Genomic DNA, 24,023 nt, shown 5'->3' with positions numbered 1-24,023 from the left:
TCTGGCACCTTAGCAAATCTTTTATGGACTGGCAGTGGCGTAGCGTGGGGGGTGCAGGGGGGGCGGGCCGCACCGGGCGCAACATCTGGGGTTAGGGCAAATCCATGGGTTAGGGGGCGCAAATCCACGGGTTAGGGGGCGCAAATCCATGGGTTAGGGGGCGCAAATTACTTGCCTTGCCCCGGGTGCTGACAACCCACGCTACGCCACTGTGGACTGGAGTCCATTTCATCAGCTGCATGACTTTCATCCCAAATCGGCAGCTTGCAGTGCAATCCTAACCAAGTCTACTCGGAAGATAGATAGATAGATAGATTTTGATAGATAGATAGATAGATAGATAGATAGATATAGATAGATAGATAGATAGATAGATGATAGATAGATAGATAGATAGATATAGATAGATAGATAGATAGATAGATAGATAGATAGATAGATGATAGATAGATAGATAGATGATAGATAGAAGATAGATAGATAGATAGATAGATATAGATAGATAGATAGATAGATATAGATAGATGATAGATAGATAGATATAGATAGATAGATAGATAGATAGATAGATAGATAAACTTTATTCCCATTAGCCAACGGCCATAGCAACATAAAACAAGCAATATATACAAATAAAAAGACAGCAATGGGTATAAAGGGCAATCAAATGACCAAGATTATCGTTCAGATAGTGGCCCTTAATCTCACTGCACCCTCGATAAACCTAGCAACCTTTGCTGTTGTCTGTCTACTCGGAAGTAAGTCAGGTGGTATTCAGTGGGGCTTACTCCCAGGAAAGTGGGGTTAGGATTGCAGCTTTGTAACTTGTCTGGGGTTGTCAACACATCATATATTTAAATGACCCTCCCCTCTAAAAAAAAAGAAGAAGAAGAATCCTGGGAACTGGGGGGGTGTTATTCTGGACTTGTAGGCAGGAGTTGATTTGCATAGTCTCCTGTTTAAATGCAGTCAAAATCAAATTGGCTGCGGCAGAAGTTGAGGGAAGAAGTAGCCAGAAGAGAAGGGAAGAGAAGTCTGTGGCTGGAACCCAGTGCTGCAAGGAGAAAGGAAGCCTCATACTAGTATGGGAATGTTTGGGCGTAAAGAGCAACACCAGCCCTGTCCCCCCTGAGTCTGGGCCAACTAAGCCATCAGAGCATGGTTTGTTTAGATAAAGATCTGGCTTTGGGGTTTAACACGCCAGCTTGGAATAATAAAAAGGAAGCTGTTCTGATTTAGCTGATGGGGCGTTTTGAGAGGGAGGCGAGAATAGGGGTGCCTGAGTTGCACAGAGGCCTCCTAGCGGAAGTGAGCCCCCAGGGAGTCACGGGGAAGAGCATGCAGGAGATGGAAGCAGGAAGGGCAGTTGATTTCTGCAACTGACACCCTGAAATCAGCTCACCTGGGAGCAGGGTTTGTGTGCCCAAGTGCTTCTGTGCACCTGAAATCCCATCTCTTCCTGTTTGCCATGCAATCGCTTCTTCCATGGAAGAGTTGAATGACACTGGGGGGTGGGGTGGAAAAAGCTTTCCACAGATCAGGCGCGGTGACAAATCTGACACAGGGCCGGTTTGTTTGTTTTTGGCTTTCCTGCCTAGCCCTTCCACCAAAGAGCTGGTGGCAGTCTGCATGTTCACCTTTATCTGCACAACAGCCCTGTGAGGTGGGCCATTGCTCTCTTTTGGCCTCCCCTGTAATTGAACAGGGATCTGAATGCAAGCCCAGCTCTCCAACCAGAAGACAGGGAACCTGCAGCCCTTCAGAGGCTGCTGGGCTCACAACTCATGAGTCCCAGCCAGCAAAGCCAGTCATCGGGGTGATGGGGAGGTGGAGTCCAATGATGTCAGGAGGGCTACAGGTTCGTCATCACCAGCCCACAGAGGCTGTCAGAGTCTCTCCAGCCTTTCAGGCAAAGAAAGGTCTTTTGCATTTGCATTTATATTCCCCTTTTTCCCCTCCAAGCAGCTCACGGTGGAGAATATGGTTCTCCCACTCCTTGTTTAATCCTCACAACTACGCTGTGAGGTAGGTCAGACAGAGAGACAGTGCTTGGACCAAGGTCACCCAGTCAGCTTCATGGCTGAGTGGGGATTTGAACCTTGGCCCCGCAGATCCTAGTCCCATCACTCTAACCACTATACCACACTGGCTTTCCAGCCTCACATGGAGATTCCAGGGACTCAGGAAGAATCATAGCACCATAGAGTTGGAAGGGACCCTGACGATCATCTCGTCCAACCCCCTGCAATGCAGGAATATGCAACTGCTCCATACAGGGATCGAACCTTGGCGAGACTGGCTTCTGGATTAGGCCATAAACCCATCTAATCCAGCATCCCACTCTAATAGTGGCTAGGCAAATACTCCTTCTGGAACAGGATTCATTAATGTGTTATGGGGAATGCATCAACATGCTACCCGATGTACAGTGGTACCTCGGGTTAAGTATTTAATTCGTTCTGGAGGTCCATTCTTAACCTGAAACTGTCCTTAACCTGAAGCACCACTTTAGCTAATGGGGCCTCCTGCTGCCGCTGCGCCGCAGGAGCACAATTTCTGTTCTCATCCTGAAGCAAAGTTCTTAACCTGAAGCACTATTTCTGGGTTAGCGGAGTCTGTAACTTGAAGCGTATGTAACCTGAAGCGTATGTAACCTGAGGTACCACTGTAGTAGAGAGGGGTTTAGTTTCTCCTCCTTCCCTCTGCGGGTATCTTTTCCCTGGTTCTCCCCTTTTAACCCTTGTTAGCCATCTCCTTTCTCCAAGCCTTCATCTCCAGTTTAGTGAAGATGCCGTCTGTGACCCACTCCGAGAGGCCTCCCGACTACCCTTCCTTTCCACACCAGGCACAGGGGAGAGAGAGCGCTCACAGCCTATAAATCACCCGGCACACAGAGAGAGTAGATAAATATTTAGACTGGCTCAGCGGCGCTGCTGGGTCACCCGCTCGCTGGCGCGACGGGAATGAGAGTTCGCAAGGGCTGGGGAATGATTGGGACTTGCGAGAGAGTGAAGTAGCTGGCCGACGTGGGGCCCGGAGGGAGAACCACAGCTGAAAGCAAATAGGTTTGGGAGCCAAAGCGCCAGAATGTTGTCTGAGTGACTCCTCTCTTTCTGTCGCAAGGGGGGTTTCATACTAGGAAGTTTCAGAGGTCACCCTCTCCACCAGGGAAAGGCTTGTGGACAGTCACCCGTGACCCCCTCCAGGTTACTCCATTTCATTCCCCCTTCTCCCCCCACTCCAAATATTCAGCCAGGATTCTGTGGCCACTGAGCATGCTCAGTCCTCACTGGGCTGTCTACTCCCATTTCTGCCCACCCCCCTCTGATATTTGTACTTCTGCAAAACCGTGAGCTTTTCAGGTGGATGGTCCTATTTTTGCTGCATTAGGAATGGCGCTCATGCTTGGACATTGGAAATAAAGGGAATGAGTGGGTGTCTGTTGTTGTTTGAAAAGCTGTCTCAAAAGGCAGGTGTGGGGAGGAGCCTCTGGGAGTAGAACTGTCAACCTTGCATGTAGGATTGCCACATCTATCAAGCCAGCAGAGCTGCAGTTTGGAGCAGCTTTCTGGGCAGTTTAATATTATTTGGACTGCTCCAACCCACCCAGCTTGGACACTGCACCCTCCCAGAAAGGAAGGGCCCCCCTAAACACTGAACATAGGGAGCTACCTTACCTGTAGCTCAGCATTGCCTACACTGACTGGCAGCAGCTCTCCAGTGTTTCAAGCAGGAGCCTCTCCCGACCCTACTAGGATTGAACCTGGGACTTTCTGCATGCAAAGCCCATCCTTTGCCACTGGGCTGTGGCCCTTCTCTGCAGCTTGAGTGCAGCACACACTGCCCACACTTTTCTAGGCTTTGCCCTAGAATGCATGAGGACCAGAAACATGGAATGGGCTAGTTGCATCCTTCCCCCCCAAGAGAGCAGGGAAGGAGCCCAAAGAGAAGTACAAGCTTGCAAGAGAAGCTCTGTGTGTGTGTGCTTGGGATCGTCTCCTCTTCCCCATTCATCTTCTTCTGTGTTTTAAATGCATCCAGCCAACACCCAACTCAATCCTGGGTCCAGCATGCAGCTGTGCTGTCAGCTGTCTGGTCGTTTCCTGCATTGTCTGGCCGGCCTGTCGTACTCCTGGGAGGGGAAGATGGTGAATCAGCCTTGGAATGTATGCAGGCAGACCCAGAGGTCATCCCAGGGAGAGAAGCTTAGCCAGAATGGAGCTCAGTTCCTGAGCTGTTGGTCTTATAAAGGCAGGTGCCTGGAATGCCACACAGATCCAGGGGGGAGAGGAACTAGGACAGCAGGCCTCACTGTGCTAATTTAGTCTTCCAGAATGAGTCTTCTTGTAGATAAGGGACTTTTTCATCCCGAGGGCCACATTCCCTTCTGGGCAGCCTTCCAAGGGCCACATTCAGTGGTGGACGGGGCCAGAGGCAGAAGCGGGCGGAGCAGCAGATGTAAAGGTGACCTTCCTACAGCAGGCTGGTTTCTACACACACACACACACACACACACAGTGCAGCCAGGTGAAAACAATCAAAGCTACAAACAGATTTTATTTTATTGGAAGCAAGTAACATGGATATAAGCACTAAACTTGCACTATATTCCACCATATTTTCAGAAGCGGCCTACACTTCATGTGAAATCTCAGTGTGGGACTTAGCTGTTAGGGGACAGTTGTGGAAATGGAATAAACTGTCATGTGAAGTTCCTCTTTACTGCAGGTTTGATTATGTGTGTCACCCCAGTACCACACATTTGATCGGAATTGCAGCCCCAGGTGGAAGGATTTGATCTGCGATTTATTGGGGATGGCATCAATGTCATTTCAATCACCTGGAAATTTCCCCATCTATCTCTTCTCTCCCTGCTCCCCCTATCATCTTCCTGTGGTGTGTTACCAGTTTTGTGGTTCAACAGCTGAGTGTCAGGTAGAAATTCAATAGTGTTTCCTATCTTGGACCTGGGGAAAGTCCCGGGATGGAAACTGGCACAGGAGAGACCAACATTCCCAGCATCCCTAGTTAGGGCTAGGAGAGAATCCTGTCTGAAATCATGGAGAGCTGCTACTAGTATGTGTAGACAATATTGAGCTAGATGGACCAATGATCTGGCTTGTTGTAAGTCTGCTTCCCGTGTTCTCCTCTTTCTGTTTGCAGATTTGTTGCAGCTCAGACACAGTAAATTCCCATAATGACAACCCATATTCCCTCCCCCTTGTCTTCTCTTGGCTGAGGTCCTAGGAGAAACCCTCCTGCAGGCCTGTATTTGGAGCCCTCCTAGTGAACTGTATAGACCCAGTTAATGCCCCCGTTACCTTAAGCAATGCCTGTGTGGAGTCTGAATTCTGCAGGCAGAGTTCAACAGACAACACCCTGGGCTCTGTGTCCAGCAGCAATAAGGTATCTGCACCCTCAGTGAATGGAAGCTTAGACAGATGGTTTACACAACCATGTCAAACTGAAACAAAGAATGTATTTTAACTCTTCCCCCTTTTCTCTTTAGGAGGTGAAGATTTTCCGAGCCCTAATCCTTGGAGAACTGGAGAGGGGCCAGAGTCAATTCCAGGCACTCTGCTTTGTAACCAGGCTCCACCGCAATGAGATCATTCCCAGTGAGTCCATGGCCAAGCTAAGACAGGTGAGAAAATGGAGGGATGATCATTGGTTCTTGCATTTAGGGTAAGGTGACCCTAAGGCACATGATTCATCTTTTTGTTCTTTAAATTTACTGGTCCCCTTTCAGTGGAGCAGGGGTCAATGTCCTAGGTGACTTTCAGAAAATAATTATAACAACTAACCAAGATTTTCAAATGTTTGCATAAAAGGTGCAACTATTTACCTGGAGAGAGAATTTGTGTCCAGTGAATTAACTATGCACAACCCATCCTCAGATTTCTCCCTCCATTGGATTAGAACAAATTCTGCTGCAGGCCAGTATTAGGAGCCCTAGCTGGGCACTGTGTATAACACTGTTAAATAATCCACTTAAATCAGCACCTAGATGGAACCTGAACACAGGAGTTCATGGTTCATCGCAGCAGGCATTCACCTGGTTGCAAAAGGGGGAAGAGAGAGGATTTTCTTGGTGGATTTCTAGGCCACAAAGCTGCTGTTTCTATAGAAAAAGGGTCTGTTGTGGATCCCCATTAATCGCACTTCAGAGCCTAACAAACAAGTTGCATGCAGTAGAAACCCAACTGGCTGCTTTTGTTAAGTGAAGGCAACTTTGCAAGGAATGGGATTAGGAGTGGAGAAGAAGAGTTTGGATTTGATATCCCGCTTTATCACTACCCAAAGGAGTCTCAAAGCAGCTAACAATCTCCTTTCCCTTCTTCCCCCACAACAAACACTCTGTGAGGTGAGTGGGGCTGAGAGTCTTCAAGAAGTGTGACTAGCCCAAGGTCACCCAGCAGCTGCATGTGGAGTAGCGGAGACTCAAACCTGGTTCCCCAGATTATGAGTCTACCGCTCTTAACCACTACACCTCAGTTGCCCCTCTTGAACACCTGCTTGGAGACCCACGGAGGGAAAACCAGCGGGGGGGGGGGTGAATTTGGAGCAAAGAAATTGCAGGTAGAAAAGGGGGGTTTTATCCTTTCCCTCCCGCAACCTTTGCAAAGTTGTCTTCCCCACACCCTGTCCCCTGTTGTGTGGTCCCAGTAAACAATAGTTTGGCTTGTTGTGTGGTGTGAACCAAGGCAAGATTACATCCTTCCACTAATTCAACTGAATTTGAATTAACCTTGCAAGTGTTTCTAGCAAACAGGAAAGCTTTTGAGTAATTTCCTTAATTTTAGCACTTACTATTTTGGTCAATTTAGTATATTTGTGTTAATGAAGAGGCAGTTAGATTTTTATTTAATAATATGTCTCTTTCCCACCCCCCCATCCCAGTTGATGAGGCATGGTTGCCTCATATGACAGTGCTGCTTTTTTTAATGGTAAACTGCTGTGAGTTTTAGGGGAGCAGACAATGAACTATTTATGCCTGCGTGCTTCTGTTCATTTCTGGTAGTTAAATACGCAGACCGACCCCCAGCGAAAAACAGCTGTTGGGTTTTAAAATGACATTGGTGATAGCAAAGCTGATGAGACTTTTCCACTGCTTTCTCCCTGGCCAGAAAAATCCACGGACTGTGCGGCAAGCCGAAGAGGTGCGTGCCCTTGAGCATCTCAGCATGGATGTAGCTGTCAACTTCAGCAAAGGGGCTCAGCTCAGCTCCCACATCCACAACGTCTGTGCGGAGGCCAAAGAGGCCATCTACACCCGGGAAGAGGATGTGAAGTTCTGGCTGGAGAAAGGTAGGTGGCGCCATTCCCATTTGACATCTTCCTTCTGCAGCAGTGACAGTGGAGAATGGCAAGAATAGCTAACGGCTGGCCCTCTCCAGATGTTGCTGGACTCCAACTCCCATCAGCCCCAGCCAGCATGGCCCGCTGATCATGGAAGAAGCATGGGGAACCTGGTTCAAGGAGTCTGATGCAGAAGGTAGCAAGCAAGAAAAGGTACCTGAGGAGAATGGGTGGGTTTAGGGCAGGCATGGCCAAACTTGGCCTTCCAGCTGTTTGGGGACTACAATTCCCATCATTTCTGACCACTGGTCCTGTTAGCTAGGGATGATGGGAGTTGTAGTCCCAAAACAGCTGGAGGGCCAAGTTTGGCCATGCCTGGTTTAGGGCATTGGACACCTTTGGATGTTGGAGGCTGGTTAAAAACTGGAGGAGCTTTGGTCCGCATTCACACCATACATTTAAAGTGCTATGATACCACCTGAAACATTTGTGGCTTCCCCCAAAGGATTCTGGGAGCTGTAGTTTGTTAAGAGCGCTAAAAGTTGTTAGGAGGCTCCTTATTCTACTCAGAGAGCCACACTTCCCAGAGTGGTTGAACAATCAATCCCTCTTCCTAGGGAACTCTGGGAATGGTAGTTCTGTGAGGTGGACAGGGGGCCTCAACAATTCTCTGTTTTTATTTATATAATTTTTATTAAATTTTCTGTTTTATAATTTAAACTACTCCGTTTACGTCCTTAAGATATCAATGACTTCCCTTTTTCTCTTTCCATGGTTCATTTTACATATCATAAATCCCTGCATATTTTACAAAAACTGTACTATTCAGTATTCCATTATTGGGTCCCTCAAAACTTGTTTACACTGTTGAATTTATCTTGATGCTGCCAGCATTTTCAGCTGCATGCAATTATTTCCCATATATTCAATAAACATTTGCCAATCTTCTTTAAATATATGTTCTTCTTCTCTTATTCCAGGGGTCAGCAAACTTTTTCAGCAGGGGGCCAGTCACTGTCCCTTAGAACTTGTGGGGGCCGGACTAAATTTTTTAGGGGTGGGGAAATGAATGAATTCCTATGCCCCACAAATAACCCAAAGATGCATTTTAAATAAAAGCACACATTCTACTCATGTAAAAACACTCTGATTCCCAGACCGTCCATGGGACGGATTTAGAAGGTGATTGGGCCAAGTCTGCCCCCCGGGCCTTAGTTTACCTACCCATGTTGTATTCTATATGTTAAGTCTGCGAGTTGTGCATATTCTGACAACTTAAGTTGTCATTCTTCTTTAGTTGGGATCTCGCTCATTTCCAGTTTGGGGCTAACAAAACATGGGCCGCACTAGTAGCATACATAAATAGCCATTTTTGACACCTGGGGCCTCCTAACAATTCTCAGCCCCCTTAACAAACTACAGCTCCTAGAATTATTTGGGGGGAGCCATGACTGAGCCAGAGGGATGCGGGTGGCGCTGTGGGTTAAACCACAGAGCCTAAGACTTGCCGATCAGAAGGACGGCGGTTCGAATCCCTGCAATGGGGTGAGCTCCCATCGCTCGGTCCCTGCTCCTGCCAACCTAGCAGTTCGAAAGCACGTCAAAGTGCAAGTAGATAAATAGGTACCACTATGGTGGGAAGGTAAACAGTGTTTCCGTGCACTGCTCTGGTTTGCCAGAAGCAGCTTAGTCATGCTGGCCACATGACCCGGAAGCTGTACGCCAGCTCCCTCGGCCAATAAAGCGAGATGAGCGCTGCAACCCCAGAGTCGGTCACGACTGGACCTAATGGTCAGGGGTCCCTTTACCTTTACCTATGACTGAGCCAGGGGCATTGCAGTGCTGTAAACAGCATAAGGCAGCTTCCTAGGTCCCCATGCCAGATCATTTCCAAATCCAGCACAACCATTCTGGTTAAAGCCCTAAAGGAGTGGAGACCCAGGTACCTTGAGGACCACCTCCTCCCTTATGAACCCACCTGAGTGCTTAGGTCCTCGGTGGAGACCCAGCATTGGCCGAGATCTCTTAATAACTCTCAGCACCCTTAACAAACTGTGGTTCCCGGGATTCTTTGGAGGAAGCCATGATTGTTCAAAGAGCTATCGCAGTGCTTGGATGCGGCCTTGGCACGGGAAGTGACTTTCTGTCTTTGTGGCTCTCTTGCAGGTGTGGACGGCTCCATGTTCGAGGTCCTGCCCCAGTCGGCTGACCTTCCCAACTTGCAGCGGTGCCGCCTGTGTGCAGATCGCTGGAGGCCTTGCATCTGCAGCTATGCGCTGAGCATTGAGTGGTACCCCTGCATGCTCAAGTACTGCAAGAGCCGCGACGCTGCTGGGAAGGTCTCTTCCTACAAGTGTGGCATCCGCAGCTGCCAGAAGGGCTACAGCTTTGACTACTACGTGCCACAGAAGCAGCTGTGCCTTTGGGACGAGGAGACCTAGCAGGGCGCCCAGGCAGCCATTTTGTCCCATCGGTGCTTCCCTTCCACCTCCCTTCATGTGGTTCTGGGTCGCTCTGCCAAGATGGCTGCCTAGGAAAGGAGGAAGGTGCAGGGCCTAGAGGGGAGGTGAGGCACCTGTCAGGACTCCATTTTATGAAGCCTTCGTGTGGGTCTGTCCAACTCCTTTTCTACCCGACTGCGAACTCCCTCGGACTTGGGGATATAGGCCACATTTGACTATGACCTTGCCTAAGAAGATGGTGAGCTGTTGGCACAAGGACGTGCTCTAGGGCAGAGCTGGGGTTGTTGAAGCCTTGGGACCAGGACCATCATGCACCATTTGACCATTGGCTCTCTTGAATTCTTAAGGTCCTTGACAACCCAGACTGAAATGCGACCCACTACACTCTTTTTGTATCGTCAGGACAATTGAGGGGAAAGGACAGAGGCTCTTCCTTGACAATCTTCCAGAAGGAATATGAAAACAGATGAGTAAGGAGGCTCCTCCAAGCACCACACTTTTATGGGTGTTTAATCTGCCCAGTGGTGGTCATGTGGAGCTTGAACCTGTGGCCTCCGTATCGAAGCTCTTGAACTTGAAGAGCGCCCTGAAACTTGCTACCTGGGTCAACCAGCAGAAGGAAACAAGCAGCCACAACAAGATGGCTGTTCTACCTTGAACACGCAACGCTCAGAACTGGTGTCTAAGTGTGGTGTTCCTGCCCCCTGCTCCTTTTGCATAATGATGGCAGGAAGATCGCAGAATAGCAGGATTGACACCAACCTCAGAAACAATGCATCACATCCCCTAAACAGCAGACCCCTGCAGCAACCAGTGCTTGTTATTGGTTTCAGCAGCATGGCTGTACCAGGCTATACCCAGCAAATGCCCCTTGATCAGCTGACTGGCTGAGGTGGAAGAGCATAACTGAGACCTGCCTCTTGACCCCAGTTAGCTGGTTCATTGAAGAGACCTGTCTCTTGTTCCCGATTGTTCCCCCCAAGGAGGAGGAAACACCAACCAGGTTCCAGTTAGACGTACTTACACTCCAACCTTGCTTGCATCTGTCTCCCAGTGGCTGAGGATCAGTGGGCAGCTAGGAACCGAAGCAGGAATGAGAAACCTATGGTTGTCTAGCAGGGGCAATAGTCAACAATGGCTAACAAAATCTGCAGGACAACAGGCTCCCCATCCTTGCAGTATAGGAAAGTAACCCTGAAGATGTCCCAGATGCCTGCAACTTCAGGGTAGCCAGCATGGTTTGGACTCTTAACTCCCATCAGCTCCTGCCAGCATCGCCAAAGGTCAGGGATCATAGGTGCTGTAGTGCAGCAACAGCTGGACTACCTTAGGTGTCATCCCCCCACATCCTGAGCTAACAGATGCCAATGAGCATTTCACAGGCTTAAGCACTATGGTTCTGTTTTGAGATCCAAAGCCCCTGTTCCTTCCTTTCTTGTTAACAGAAAGCAATGTGCCTGTGCATTTCTACATGATGCAATATCCCTAAAATGTGATAGGACGAATTGATGATAATCCCCAATTTTGAAAGAGACTCTACTGATCAAGCCAAGGGGAACAAAGTAATATGGGGTGACCACTGTGCAACACTGGTGTCAGAAGTGGCCCAAGCTACAGGAGTATGTGGGCATGCCCAGGCATGAAGGAGAGAGTCTGATTTAGCTGTGATTCCTGCATTGTAGGGGGTTTGGACTGCTAGATGACCCTTGGCATCCCTTCCAACTCTATGATTAAGGCATAGAAACAGTCCCTCTATGCTAATGCCTGTCTCTCCAGCTCCTATCTCAGTGGCAGAGCAATCCAAGCCTTAAAGTGCTGGTTACGTGATAGAGGTGGTACTAGGAAATGCACTTGAATGTAGACATTAGACCTGCGGTGAGCTTGACAAAAAGGCTGGTGGTGATGGGTGCAAGTTCCATCCCCATCACTTCCGGGGAAACTGTACCCTGTGACTGCGCCTCAGTTTCCCTTATGTGTAAAATGTAGTGGAGAAAGGGGGAGTGGTGGCAATCGTGGAGCAATGTACAAAGTTTAGCAGATTTGTTGCCTAGGATTTTTACATCCCCTTTTCCCAGGAGATGGGTAACAGAAGAGCAGCTTACCAACTGGAACCTTACTGCACAGGGCAGGGGGTGCCCTTCAGTGTCCCTGCATTGGGGGTATGTGGATTATATGCCCCTTGCGTCCCTTCCGACTCTATAGTCCTATGGACAAAATGCTCTTCATTAAGGTCATGCAGTTGGGGTTGATGGGAGTTGGAGTCCGACAGCATCGGTGGAGGGACCACCTTGGCACAACTTGGCTTATGAGGTCTGGGTAGCCCCTTGGTGAACCAGCCTATCAATCAGTTGAGGAAAAATTGTGCACATTCCATTGAGATTTGCAGTAAAATGGCTATTGGTGTACTAACCAACCATGGTAGGATGTAAAGAGGAGACCTGTTTGGTCAGGCCAGAGGCCCATCACACCAGCATCCTTCATCCCATTAATAGCCCCATCCTCCGTTACTTTGCCTTCTTCCCTTTTAAAGCCACCGCTGGCACCTTGTGGCAGGGAATTCCACAAGTTTGTGTTCTGTTGTGCGAGCAGTGGAGGAGAAACCCCACTTAACCATTGGTGAGGACCCCATAATTTGATCTGCAATGTATTGCCCTGTTTTCTTTATGGCAGGGCTCACATGCTGAATTCAAGAGACCCTCTTTTCCCCCCACCGCAGAGATGCAGTGAAGGGCAGCTTTACCGGCTTGACTTCTGCCTGCCATGCAGCTGCTTCAAGGCACAGGGGTCTTACCCAGGCAGGGGGGGAGAGGAAGGGAGGTCAACCACATTCTGCAACCCTCCCTCCCCTCTTTTTCGTTGCCATTGCCTCCTCCATGCCTCCTTCCACTGCAATGTGCCTTTTTCTCTTCTCAACTCTGGACATTTCAGTCCACAGAAGTTCAAACCTTCAGTGTTTCATTTCAAAGTCATTGTTCTGTGTGTTCTTGAGCCTTTCTCACAGAATTATTTTTGTATGCATCTCTCCCGAGGAGAAGGGGGGTGATGGGGAAGGGGGGGGGGACAGAGTTGCTTTAAAAAAAAAGCCACATGAAGTGAAAACAAATGTAAAACTTGAATGGAAAGTATTTTAAAGCAAAGTATTTATCATATGTAAGGTGAATAAACTGATTTCTTTTGTTTGTTTAATGCACTTTCTCCAAGGGGTCTCAGTCTCTCTATGTGCCACTCACATACAGTAACAATTTGTGCTAGAGACAAATCTAGCTGGTGCATCTTTTATTTTATTATTTTATTTTATTTTATTTTATTATTTTATTTTTGCATGGGAACAACTTGATTAGTCTGCAAAGAATGCCATGATTTTACATGTATGTCTGTACCATATTTCAGATGTGATTCCGCCATATTTTTTTGCCAGCAAAAACATTTTTTGTCTGTTTCTCCCCCCCCCCCCCACCGCCCATCCCCACACTTTGTGGCTAACTCAAAAGCTAGCTCCACTGCTTTGTGTGATTTTTAGTTGCCCCTAATAAATGTGCTATATTATTGCCCCTATTTAGAGTTTTGCTAATGGATTCAGCACTGCTGGTTGCCTTCTGGGGTGACATATTCAGTAACTCCACTAAGGGGCACTGCACAACCTTGAGATTAAGGGTCTCATGCTGTACCAACTGAGCTATCCCAAATCCTGGGGTATGGTGGGACTCCAACTCCCATCAGCTCCAACCTGCAAGGCTAATGGTTAAAGGGCGATGGGCGTTGTAGTCCTGCTCTAGAGCGAAAGAGAGTAAATTGCTAAAATGATTTTAAAAAGAAAGGGAAAAAAGCAGATACCATGTTAGATGCTGGCTCCTGTGTCTGGAGACGTTGGGAGAAAACAACACAGGAGAAACAGCAGTAAATGCCATGCATTGTTCCAAAGTGGTCCACAAGGGAGCGCTGTGTCCCTGTCTTTTCTCATTCCAGCAAGCAGCGAAAGGGAAAGGGTACTAGACAGCTTCAGCATTAGGAGAAAGCAGATAATAAGCCTTCATTAGACTGCGGACATTGCACAGTTCTTTCACTGAGTTTCAAACCGTGTTTGCACATTGTCGTACACGGCAGGGTTTGATGAGTGTCTATGATGCCTGCTGTACATCCACACCAGTGGGCAGAGTTCGGATGTCTTCACTCAAGCATTTCTCAATTCAGATTGAATCCAGTTTGGGGGAGAAAAGCACCCAAACACAGTTTTTTGCAAGAAACTACAGGATAGGTGTGGACTGTGGCTAATGTCGTGTGTGCACAGCTCCCCAAACCAGTAGGTGGAGCATACTGGATGCAGAGTAAATGGGAATAGATGCACAGCCTAAGACTGTTCACACCCTCTCCCTTTGGGTGTTAGGAACTGGTACTGCCCTGGAGAGCTGGGCAGTAGAAATTGGGCAGATTTAAAGCACTTATCTCCTTGGGGGCTGGAGGTACAGACTAGAGGATAATAGGAGTTTTTAAAAGACATGGGTGCCACAATCTTTAGCTGGTAGAGATGGTTCACATGATAATTGCACCGACATGTTCACTGACTGAACATCACTGCAACATCCAGTGATGTGTTGCATGGGGGAACAGACCAATGGCCCAGCCAAAATATTCTGTGTCTGCTATCATTTTGAACATGGCACTTTTCTAAAGGGTTCACATACAATTATGCCAATTGAAGAGTAGGTGACCCCAAGGCTCACCTAGTCTAATCCCCTGCAATGGAGGAAGCACAGCTAAAGCATCCCTGACAGCAGACTGTCCAACTTCTGTTCAGAAACCTCCAGTGAAAGAGAGTCCACCACCTTCTGAGGTGGTCCATTCCACCGCCGAACAGCTCTTACCAGCAGAAAATTATTCCTAACGTTTAGTAGGGATCTCTTTTCTTGTCATTTGAATCCATTGGTTTGTGTGAAACTGCTGACTACAGCCTTCTCCAGAAATTATGCTCAGTCGGGTGTGGAGTGGTTTTCCAGTCTGAGGGCCAGTGTGGTGTAGTTAAGAGTGGTAGACTCATAATCTGGTGAACCAGGTTCGCTTCCCCACTCCTCCACATGCAGCTGCTGGGCGACCTTGGGCTAGTCACACTTCTCTGAAGTCTCTCAGCCTCACTCACCTCACAGAGTGTTTGTTGTGGGGAAGGAAGGGAAAAGAGAATGTTAGCCGCTTTGAGACTCCTTAGGGTAGTGATAAAGCGGGATATCAAATCCAAACTCCTCCTCCTCTTCTTCTTCTTCTTCTTCTTCTTCTTCTTCTTCTTCTTCTTCTTCTTCTTCTTTTTCTAGGCAACATGAGAGTGGCAGGCAGCACATGACTCAAAAGTGGCCAAAGCAGCAGATAATACATTTGAACTTAGATCGGTAGGCTGGTTGCTACACACACACACAACCAGCTCTCTCTGGCCAGGAGAGAGGAGGTGTGGCTTGGGGAGAGTCTTGAGGGCCAATATCTGGCCCTCGGCCCTGAATTCCCCCACCCCTGCTGACGATCCTGCCCCCTGCTTCACACGCATGAAGAGTGGAGATCTGCAACAGGGAAGCATTCACAAGTGGTCTTGTACATGGGAAATCTTCCATGAGACCGGGAACAGCAGAAGCGTGGAGCCTTTGCATGTAAGGCTCTGCATAAGAAAGCTTCCATGGTTGCAGATGTTTGCACAGAAGGTGCTGGTGCCAGACGCCACTCCCTGATCTCTTGCTGATTGAACTCGTGGGCGTAATTTCTAAAGAGGGCTTATCACGTATCGGAATCAAGGGAAAAGAAATCGAATGCCAGGACTTTCCATCGATGAGCCAGCTCTAATTTCCCTTGGATCAGGACCAAGGCTTCTCAGTGGACTCCCTTCCTCCTTTCAGCTTCAAGCTGTCAGTGTCTCCATGCAGAAAACCATTCCAGAGTTGTGCACTTGGGGACCACAGAAGCTCAGTGGGACGCCTTGTTCTCCCTTGCAGATTGAACAGCCAGAGTGGTCTCTGGTATTATGCCTGTCCTCTCTCTCTTCCCACCACCTTTACCAGCTTATGATTCATTTCCAGGTCCAATTCAAAATGCAAAAATGACCTGCTTCCCTCCACATGAATGCTGCTAGCATCCTGCCCTCCTCTTCTGAGACATTGCTCCATCTGTCTCCGCACCATTGGGGCGTGTTTGGTTGGGATCTGGTGCAGGGCCTTTTTTGGTTGTGGCACCCCAATTATTAAACCCTCCCTAGAGAGTTTTGGTTGACTCCTCTTCAGAGTTTAAGGAGGGTGGCAAAGACTTTCAGAATCCCATTGCCTATTTGATCTATCTCAAAATTGTAGGGGAGTGTTGTCATCTTTTCACCTTCCAAAATGGCATTGTAGGCTCACTCTTGTTTTGCTCCTGTAGAGAGAAATGAAGGAGCCAGCTGCAACGTAGCTCTGGACACTAGATGCACATGTGAACAGTGCATGTGTGAACCTCGTGTACAGAGATATCAAGAAACCAGTGGCGATGCACCTCTGGGAACCAGGTGCAACCCTGTGTATGATGTGTGATATTACCCACTAGATTTCTGCTTTGCATATTAGGGCAGAAAATGGGGGAGGGAAGGGTGAGAAGTCTGAGCTCTTGTGTTGCTTGCTTTGTTCTTTTGCAAAAAGCAGGGGGGGTTGTTGATATCTCTCTCTCTCTCTCTCTCTCTCTCTCTCTCTCTCTCTCTCTCTCTCTCTCCTGAATTTTCCACACTCCTATAATGGACTTTTGGAAGGCATGTCATCATATGTGAGCAGAGCAGCATTTTGTTTTCTTTCCCACTTCTTCTCTGCAGATTTCTTTTTTTTTGGGGGGGGGGGGACAGCATTGTAGATGCCAGGCTGAGAGTTCTTCTCCCTTACCTAAACTCTAGAACAAGGATGGGGGGGGGGGTTGTTGCAGCTCAGATTTCAGAAAGGAAGGTTCACTGTTGATTTGCATAAAGTTTATGCAGATTGACAGCTTTGCATAATTTGCATAAAGCTTGCCTTACTCTTTCGTAATCAGGCTGGCCAGTTTCCCCACCCTGCCAGGCTCACCTGTCTCCCTTAATCCTCCCGGCTGCTAGTGGGAGTTGAATATCTGAGGTGGGATGCAGGTGGAGAAATTCAGTTCAGTTTTACTGTGAAAATTTCCTACTTTTCACTTTCCCAAAACAATAGGAGGACCAAAGCACAGTTCTCCTTCCAAAATCGCACTGCTTTGAACTTTGGAGTGTTCTTCAGCAAATATGTGCTAGGGGAAAGCAAGCATAAATATGCATTTATTAGTGAAAATAACATAAAAAATAAAAGCCTGGGGCAACCCAGTCATATGGGTGGGGTACACATAATAAATTATTATTATTATTATTATTATTACTTGCAAGAATGTGCATATCAGGAAAAATTGCATGCAGAAATTTGAGTACAGTATTAGGAGCGACAAATAGCTAAATGCTGCTGAATATTTTCAATGACCCTTTTAAAGAAGCAAAATGATGTGGAAATGTCCATTCCTAGCCACAGGTAATGTACTCCTTGTCCAGATAGTTAAGTTTAACTGCCTTTTTGGTGTTGTGCTGGGTCAGCGGAGCCAATCCAAGGATCTCACTAGACCATCCAGATGGTTGCAATATGCATTGCTGGAAAAGGAAATCCATCACCGATAAAAAGGGCAAAAGAAGGCACAGAGCTGCATAAAATTAGCATGTGCTAATGTGTATATAGAGTTGCATACTTAGACATCATTACTATAATTTCAATAGAAATATAATCTGTCTTGCCATTGTTGGGAAGTCTGTGGCCAAGAGACCTGTGGACACATTCAGTCTGGTACTAACCATGGATTGGCAACCCCAAAGCTTCTCCTCCTCTTCCTTTCAAGCATTTACCGGTACTCTTCACACCAAAGGGTTTAAAGGGCTTAAGGTGGGCATAGCTCAGTGGGAGATCATCTGATCTGCATGCAGAAGGTCCTACCTGAAGACATCTTCAGGTAGGTCTGGAAGAGGACACCTTCTGAAATCTTGGAGAGACACTGCCCATCAATGTAAAAGGTAAAGGTAAAGGACCCCTGGACAGTTAAGTCCAGTCAAAGGCGACTATGGGGTTGCAGCGCTCATCTCACTTATAGACCAAGGGAGCGAGCGTTTGTCCACAGACAGTTTTCCAGGTCATATGGCCAGCATGACTAAACCGCTACTGGCGCATGGAGGACTGTGATGAGTGCCAGAGCTCATGGAAACACTGTTTACCTTCCCGCTGCAGTGGTACCTATTTATCTACTTGCACTGGCATGCTTTCAAACTGCTAGGTTGGCAGGAGCTGGGAGAGAGCAACGGGAGCTCACCCCATCGCAGGGATTCGAACCACCCACCTTCCAATCCGCAAGCCCAAGAAGCTCAGTGGTTTAGATCAGAGCGCCACCCACAACCAGTGTAGATAATACTGAGCTAGATGGACTAATTGTTTGACTCGGTAGAAGGCATTTTCCTGTGTTCCCAACAGCAACAAATAGCCACAACAACTAAATGGAACCTGCATATACAGAGGAAGAACACCTCTGAACCCCAGGAACATAATTTCTTATTTCGTAGCTTCCAAAGCCATCCAGCTCCAGACCTGAAGTTCCGATCTTGGGTGTGGCACCAGCATCCCCTTTGTATTAATTACATGCTTCTCCAGAATAAGGAAAGCCCCAAATGGTTTGCCCAACACCTAGTAGGGAAGTCCACTGCACAGCTGTGTCGGCAGCCCTACTAGATATGACTGCATTTTGTAAAGAGAGCCTGGGAAACTGAAGTGCTGTGTGGATGTGACCTGGTTGGATGGGCACATGTGCTGGAGAGCGCAGAGTCTCGAATAATCCCAGATCCTTCTTCTGCCACTGAGTCTCCCTCTCCGGCTCCTTGGGCAAGTCATGCTACCTCCCAGCCTGCCCCACCCCTCTGGGCCTGAGTTTCTCTGTGTTCATGCAGGTATCATGAGTGCTTATTCACACACCCCTCTTCTTTCTCCCATGCCTACTCAGACTAACATCCGCCTGCTCTCCCAGAACTGAAGTTGGGAGTATCATCCTGGTTCACTTTGGGGTCTTTGAAGAAGATCAAAAGCCTGCTTTGGGGGGCTGAGCAGTCAGTCAGGAGAAGCCTTCTTTTCCCTGCTTTCCAACGTGTCCAGGCATGAGCCAAGGCTCCCTTTTCCAAGAGGGAAAGAGGCCACCCCTATTTCCAAAAAGCAGATGGGTGAGCTCCAGCACACTTCTTCCCCCTCCCCAGATCTTGCAAGGAGAGATTCTTCTTTGCAGCGTATCCCAAAAGTTTGAGGGCGTGTGTGTGTGTGTGTGGTCGGAAGGGGGGGAGTTGCCTGCTTTTCCAACCCGCACATAAACACACACACACCTCCATGCTCTCTCCTGCCACACCTCCCTTCTGCCAGTGCTTCAGGGACTCTGCCCAAGTGAGGTTACTAATATGCAAATTGCCTGCTTTGCATGGGCCTCCTGCCAGGTTCCTAGGATGTGTGTGTGTGTGTGTTGTTTTTTAATAATAATATATATATAAAAACCATCATCCCTGTTGCCCAAGATGACTAGTGTGAAGGGGGTGCGGTCCCAGCAAGGCAATGTGCTCACCTGCCTCAGTGTGGCAAGAAGCATTGCTGAGCCAGAGGTGCTAGGAGCAGGAGCAGCAGCAGCAGCTGGCAAGAGAGGAGGAAGCAGCAGCAGCAAGGGGGGAATCTTGGCGGAGGGGGCGGAGGGAAGCTGGCAACCCCACGGGCCACCACTTTGGGCGGGGGCTGGCCAGGTTGCAGCAGGTACTTCTCAGCCGGCAGGATGGTGAATCTGGACCCGGGGCACGCAGGTAAGGGCCCTCCGGAGGTGAGGCGGAGAGGGAGCAGGATGGCTCGACTTGTTCTCTTGGAAAGGCTGGGGAAGGAGGCTGGCTTCCAAGCTTTACCCTTGAGAAAGCCCCTCGGGGCACCTGGATCCGTCAGTTCCACCCCAAACAAGCTCCTGTTTGCTCTGATCTCTCACTGTTTTGATCTGCACATGCCTGTTTGTGTGTGAGAGAGGGGGGTGGGGAATGAGAACAGCAACTGTATCGGGTGAGGCTGGTGGGTTGTGCTGTTAGGAATCAGCTCCAGTGGGACAGGGAGGAGAGAAAGATCAGACTCAGAAGGCTACCTTAGCCTAAGCCAGGGAGACCCAGGAGCATCAAAATCTGACAGGCCCTGGAGCTGAGTGTGGCCATCGTGCCCTTTGACCCGAAGGCTCTCTCCCCATCCTTTCTGCTCTGAGGAATGCAGGGGCTGCTGTGGGCGGTAGACTCTGCAAGTTGATGTCTGCACATGCCCAGGAATACTCTCTCCTTCCAAGACTGTGCTCGACTGGCACAGATTAAAAAATAGTTCTGGAGCAAAACCTTGGCTCAGAGGCAGCAGCATGCAGTGTGATGATGGCTAGGAAGGCAGACAGACAAACTTGTAGATTTAAACAGAGGCAGAGGCAGCTTTCCTTGTGTCCACACACCCAGCTGGGTTGTTGTCTTTGGCAGCTTCTTGCTATGTGTGGCTATAGATTAGGAAAGGAAGACGAGTCTTTTCTTCTTTTCTTTTCTTTTCTTTTCTTGAGCTGATCTTTTTTAAGATACAGTTTTTTTAAGCTGATCCCAACCTCCCTGGCCTCCCGGGATACACGTCATCTCAAATCCAGGAGAGCAGCTGTCATTCAGTGCAGACAGCACTGGTCTAGATGGTCTGGCATGTGTTATGTAGCTTCCCTGTGTACCTAGATAAATTCAAAGCTGCAGGAAGACCTAATTGGGGACTAGGCAACTTTTTTTCAGTCTAACCCAAGCTATGCTTTGATGCCTGTGTTTGACAACTGAGAGAATGCAAAGCATCAGCAGAGCCCCTGAGCCTGTGCCGAGTGCTTTCCCCCTTGTGACAAAGCAATCCATACCAGCTTCCCAGCCTCACAGCCACACAACAGGAGTCAGGGGGTGGAGATGTTGTCTTCTAGAAAGGATTTCTCACTTTTGAATTTAAGGATGGGGAACCAGCCTTCGCTGACCTTCTGCTCTGAGATGTTTCAGACCACTCTGGGGAATGGAGGGGGGGGGTGTCACAATGCATAATAAAAGGTGACACAATTTAGAAGTGGGACAAGCTGATTCCTGGATTCCCAGCCCAGGGGGTATTCCTACCAATCTCACACTTTAGCCCTGCACATGTGGCACAGTTATCAGCTATCTCATTTCAGAGCTTCAGTGCTGTGTGATGCCAAATCCTCTTGACTGCACATTGTTCAAAGATCTGGGCATCTCCATACGGTTGCAGGCATGCCATACATTTAATGTGCATTTGAAGCACATGGCTTTCTCCCCAGAGGATCCTGGAAACTGTAGTTTCCCTCTCACAGAGGATTCTTTGCGGGGTGGGAACATCATGTGCTTTAAATATCTGGTGCGCATGTCGCTTAAGAGATATCAGGCATCTGCAGTTGGCTTCATAGCACAGCTGCTTGTGGGCAGCCAGTGGTTTCTCTTTTACACTGAATCCAAAATGGACATTCTCAACCTTGTTTGTCCATTCAGGACACTGACCTGCTACAGGCTGCTTTTTTGCTGGCAGCACAAGGTCACAGACCTGAGCAGCAGCATCCTGAGCAAAATTTTTGAGCGAAAGGCTGAGCATGATGCAACATGCGAGTTGGCCACAATAACATCTGCACCAGATTTCTCAATGTGCTTCACACAGGTCTTCCCAGGCACTACAACCAGTTCAGAACACAGCTGTGAGGCTGTTAGGAACACATTTCAGCCCTGCTTCCAGGCTTTCTGTTTATTTCCATTCCCAGTTTTAAAGGGCTGGTTTGGGCCTAGAAGCCCTAAACTGCAGCTGCATACCCTCTGACATTTCTCCGATGAAAACAGGGACATCCTAAGGAAAAGCGGGATATTCTGGAATCAAATCGGAAACCGAGACACTTTCTGTATATTTGGGACTGTCCCTGGAAAATAGGGACACTTGGAAGGCCTGCAGCTGGGCAACTTCTAGTCCTTTAAATCGACTCCAGTTCCCATCATCCCTGACCATTAGCTATGGTGGCTGATGGGATTTGGAGGGGCAGAGGTTGTCCACTCCTCCTCTTAACAGATCATGGGAAGGACTGCCCATTAGGCAAGGATTTTGTTATAGTTCATCTTCTGATTCCCCCACCTTCCCAAGAAATGTGGGACAGCTACCACTGACTGGGTCTTATTTGTGGTGGCGTCACATCTCTAGAGCTCTGTCCCCATGTCTGTCTGCTAAAGCTGTTTTGTTTTAAAGCAAGGGAGAGGGAATTGCAGCCCTCTAGAGGTTGTTGGACTTCAGCTCATGGGAAAGACCGTCGCTCAGGGGTCGAGCGTCTGCTTTGCCTGCAGAAGGTCCCAGGTTCAATCCCCGGCATCTCCAGGTAGGGCTGGGAATATCCATGCCTGAAATCTTGGAGAGCCGTTGACAGTCAGTGCAGTACTGACCTAGATGGTCTGACTTGCTATAATGTAGCTTCCTATGTTCCGCATTTGAGTGTCCAAAGAACCTCACAGGTTCCCCATTCCTGACTTAAGGTCACCATTGAAATGTTTCATGTTTGGCTGTGGTTTTTATTGCATACTTATATGTCTACAGAGCCGCTGGTTTGCAATAATAAAAATAATACTGTACAGCCTTTGCTAAAGTTTGTTTAGGCTTTCTTTAAGATGAACCCATATCAACGAGTTGGTTAGAAAAGAGGGAATTCTAGGACTATCTCTGAATCAGCTGAGCTGTCAACACATTAGCGGTTCATGAATATATGTGTGTGTTTGTGTAACTCAGGAAATACAACCTATTTTCCTGCGCTCACGGGTAACTTTCTCTCGGTGAAGATTTCACTTGGCCATGGGCAGCACTCTGAGTTTTGCCTTGCCATGTTCAAAGGAAGGAAGGGCAACTAATTTAGAAACATGAGCTCAAGGATATGGCATGAGACTGGGAGCGTGCCAGTTGACTAGCATCCGTAGAGTTTGGCAGGAAAGATATTAGCTATAAGAGCCTGCTGGATCAGGCCAATGGCCCACCTAGTACAGCATCCTGTTCTCACAGGATCAGATGCCTGTGGGGAACCCTCAAGCAGGACCTGAGCACAACAGTACTCTCCCCTCCTGCAGTTCCCAGCAACCAGAATCCAGAACTCTGACAGTGGAGTTAGAACATAATCCCCAGGGTTAGTAGCCACTGATAGCTTTGTCCTCCATGAATGTGTCTCGTCCTCTTTGAAAGCCATCACTACATCTTGGGGGAGTGAATGCCCTATTTTAGCCATGTGCCATATGATGAACTGCTATCTCTCTCATGAATCTTCTAAGCCTTATCACAAACACGGCAGCTGGCCCTTGTGGTGGAGGTGGAGAAGAAGGAGATGTGATCTTGGATATGTGAACATCAAAATCCTACGTGCTGGCAAACATTGCAGTGTTGTGTTTGTGAAAATCCTGCACAACTAAGCTTCCCATGGCACTGTGAAATGCTTCCGGTGGCTTTTGTCTTCCATACGTTTGTCGTGAAATTATGAAACGGTGGGGGAGCGGAAACTTGAATATTTGGCACTCGTTTATTTAACCAAGCAATGTAATTTTCAAGATAGCAGCGAGCCCATTGACCACACAAGAGTATCCCTGAAAAGGGGGGTGCTTTAGTTTTATAGCTTAGACATATCCATAGAAGAATCCTTAGACAACTAGTATCATTTAGTGATTAAGTGGTTTAGTATCGATTAGCTGTGAAGTCCCGAGTTTATTCCTGCCACAAGCATCACCATGTGCTCTTGAGGAAGGCCTCTGAAATTTCACCAAGGTTTTTGCTGTTCTCTGTTAACTTGGCCCTGTTTCTCAACTGGAGCCAGTGCCTTAGGAAACCTCCATTCATCTGGGGATTTCTTTAAAAAGTAAATGAATCCCAATTAGGTACTGAATTCTGTGTGCCGGTTTAGTTTGCTACAGCTTTCCTTCCCCTTATTTAGTTATTTTATCTATCCCATGAGATTTATATACCACTTAATCGGGGGGTGGGGGGGAGCCTGCATGTAAGGAAAAGAAAAATGCTCATTCAAAATTCAAAACTGAATGAAAACTGAAATACATCAAATTATGAGGAATGGTTGAGGGAGTTGGGTATGTTTTGCCTGGAGAAGACTGAGTGCTGATATGATAGCCATCTTCAGATATCTGAAGGGCTGTCACAC

General features: G+C 48.0%; 2 protein-coding genes across 3 annotated transcripts in view; both read left to right on the top strand.

The window, feature by feature from the left end:
- The window catches only part of OAF (out at first homolog), a 28,333-nt gene extending 15,382 nt beyond the window's left edge, over positions 1-12,951 (top strand). The window contains exons 2-4 of the mRNA XM_083589068.1: positions 5,510-5,644; positions 7,128-7,308; positions 9,466-12,951. Coding sequence (XP_083445194.1) covers positions 5,510-5,644; positions 7,128-7,308; positions 9,466-9,740 — 591 coding nt within the window. The 3' untranslated portion in view covers positions 9,741-12,951. The remainder of the gene's footprint in view (positions 1-5,509; positions 5,645-7,127; positions 7,309-9,465) is intronic.
- A 6,474-nt stretch (positions 12,952-19,425) lies between these two features.
- POU2F3 (POU class 2 homeobox 3) overlaps positions 19,426-24,023 on the top strand; it is a 92,999-nt gene continuing 88,401 nt past the window's right edge. Inside the window, exon 1 of one of the 2 annotated variants that reach the window (XM_083588899.1) lies at positions 19,426-19,617. In XM_083588899.1, coding sequence (XP_083445025.1) covers positions 19,590-19,617 — 28 coding nt within the window. In that variant the 5' untranslated portion in view covers positions 19,426-19,589. The remainder of the gene's footprint in view (positions 19,618-24,023) is intronic. The other variant, XM_083588897.1, reaches the window with a different exon arrangement.

Source organism: Podarcis filfolensis (assembly GCF_964270895.1).
Source record: "Podarcis filfolensis genome assembly, chromosome: 15".
NCBI lineage: Eukaryota > Metazoa > Chordata > Lepidosauria > Squamata > Lacertidae > Podarcis > Podarcis filfolensis.
This window is presented reverse-complemented; position numbering and strand designations above follow the sequence as displayed.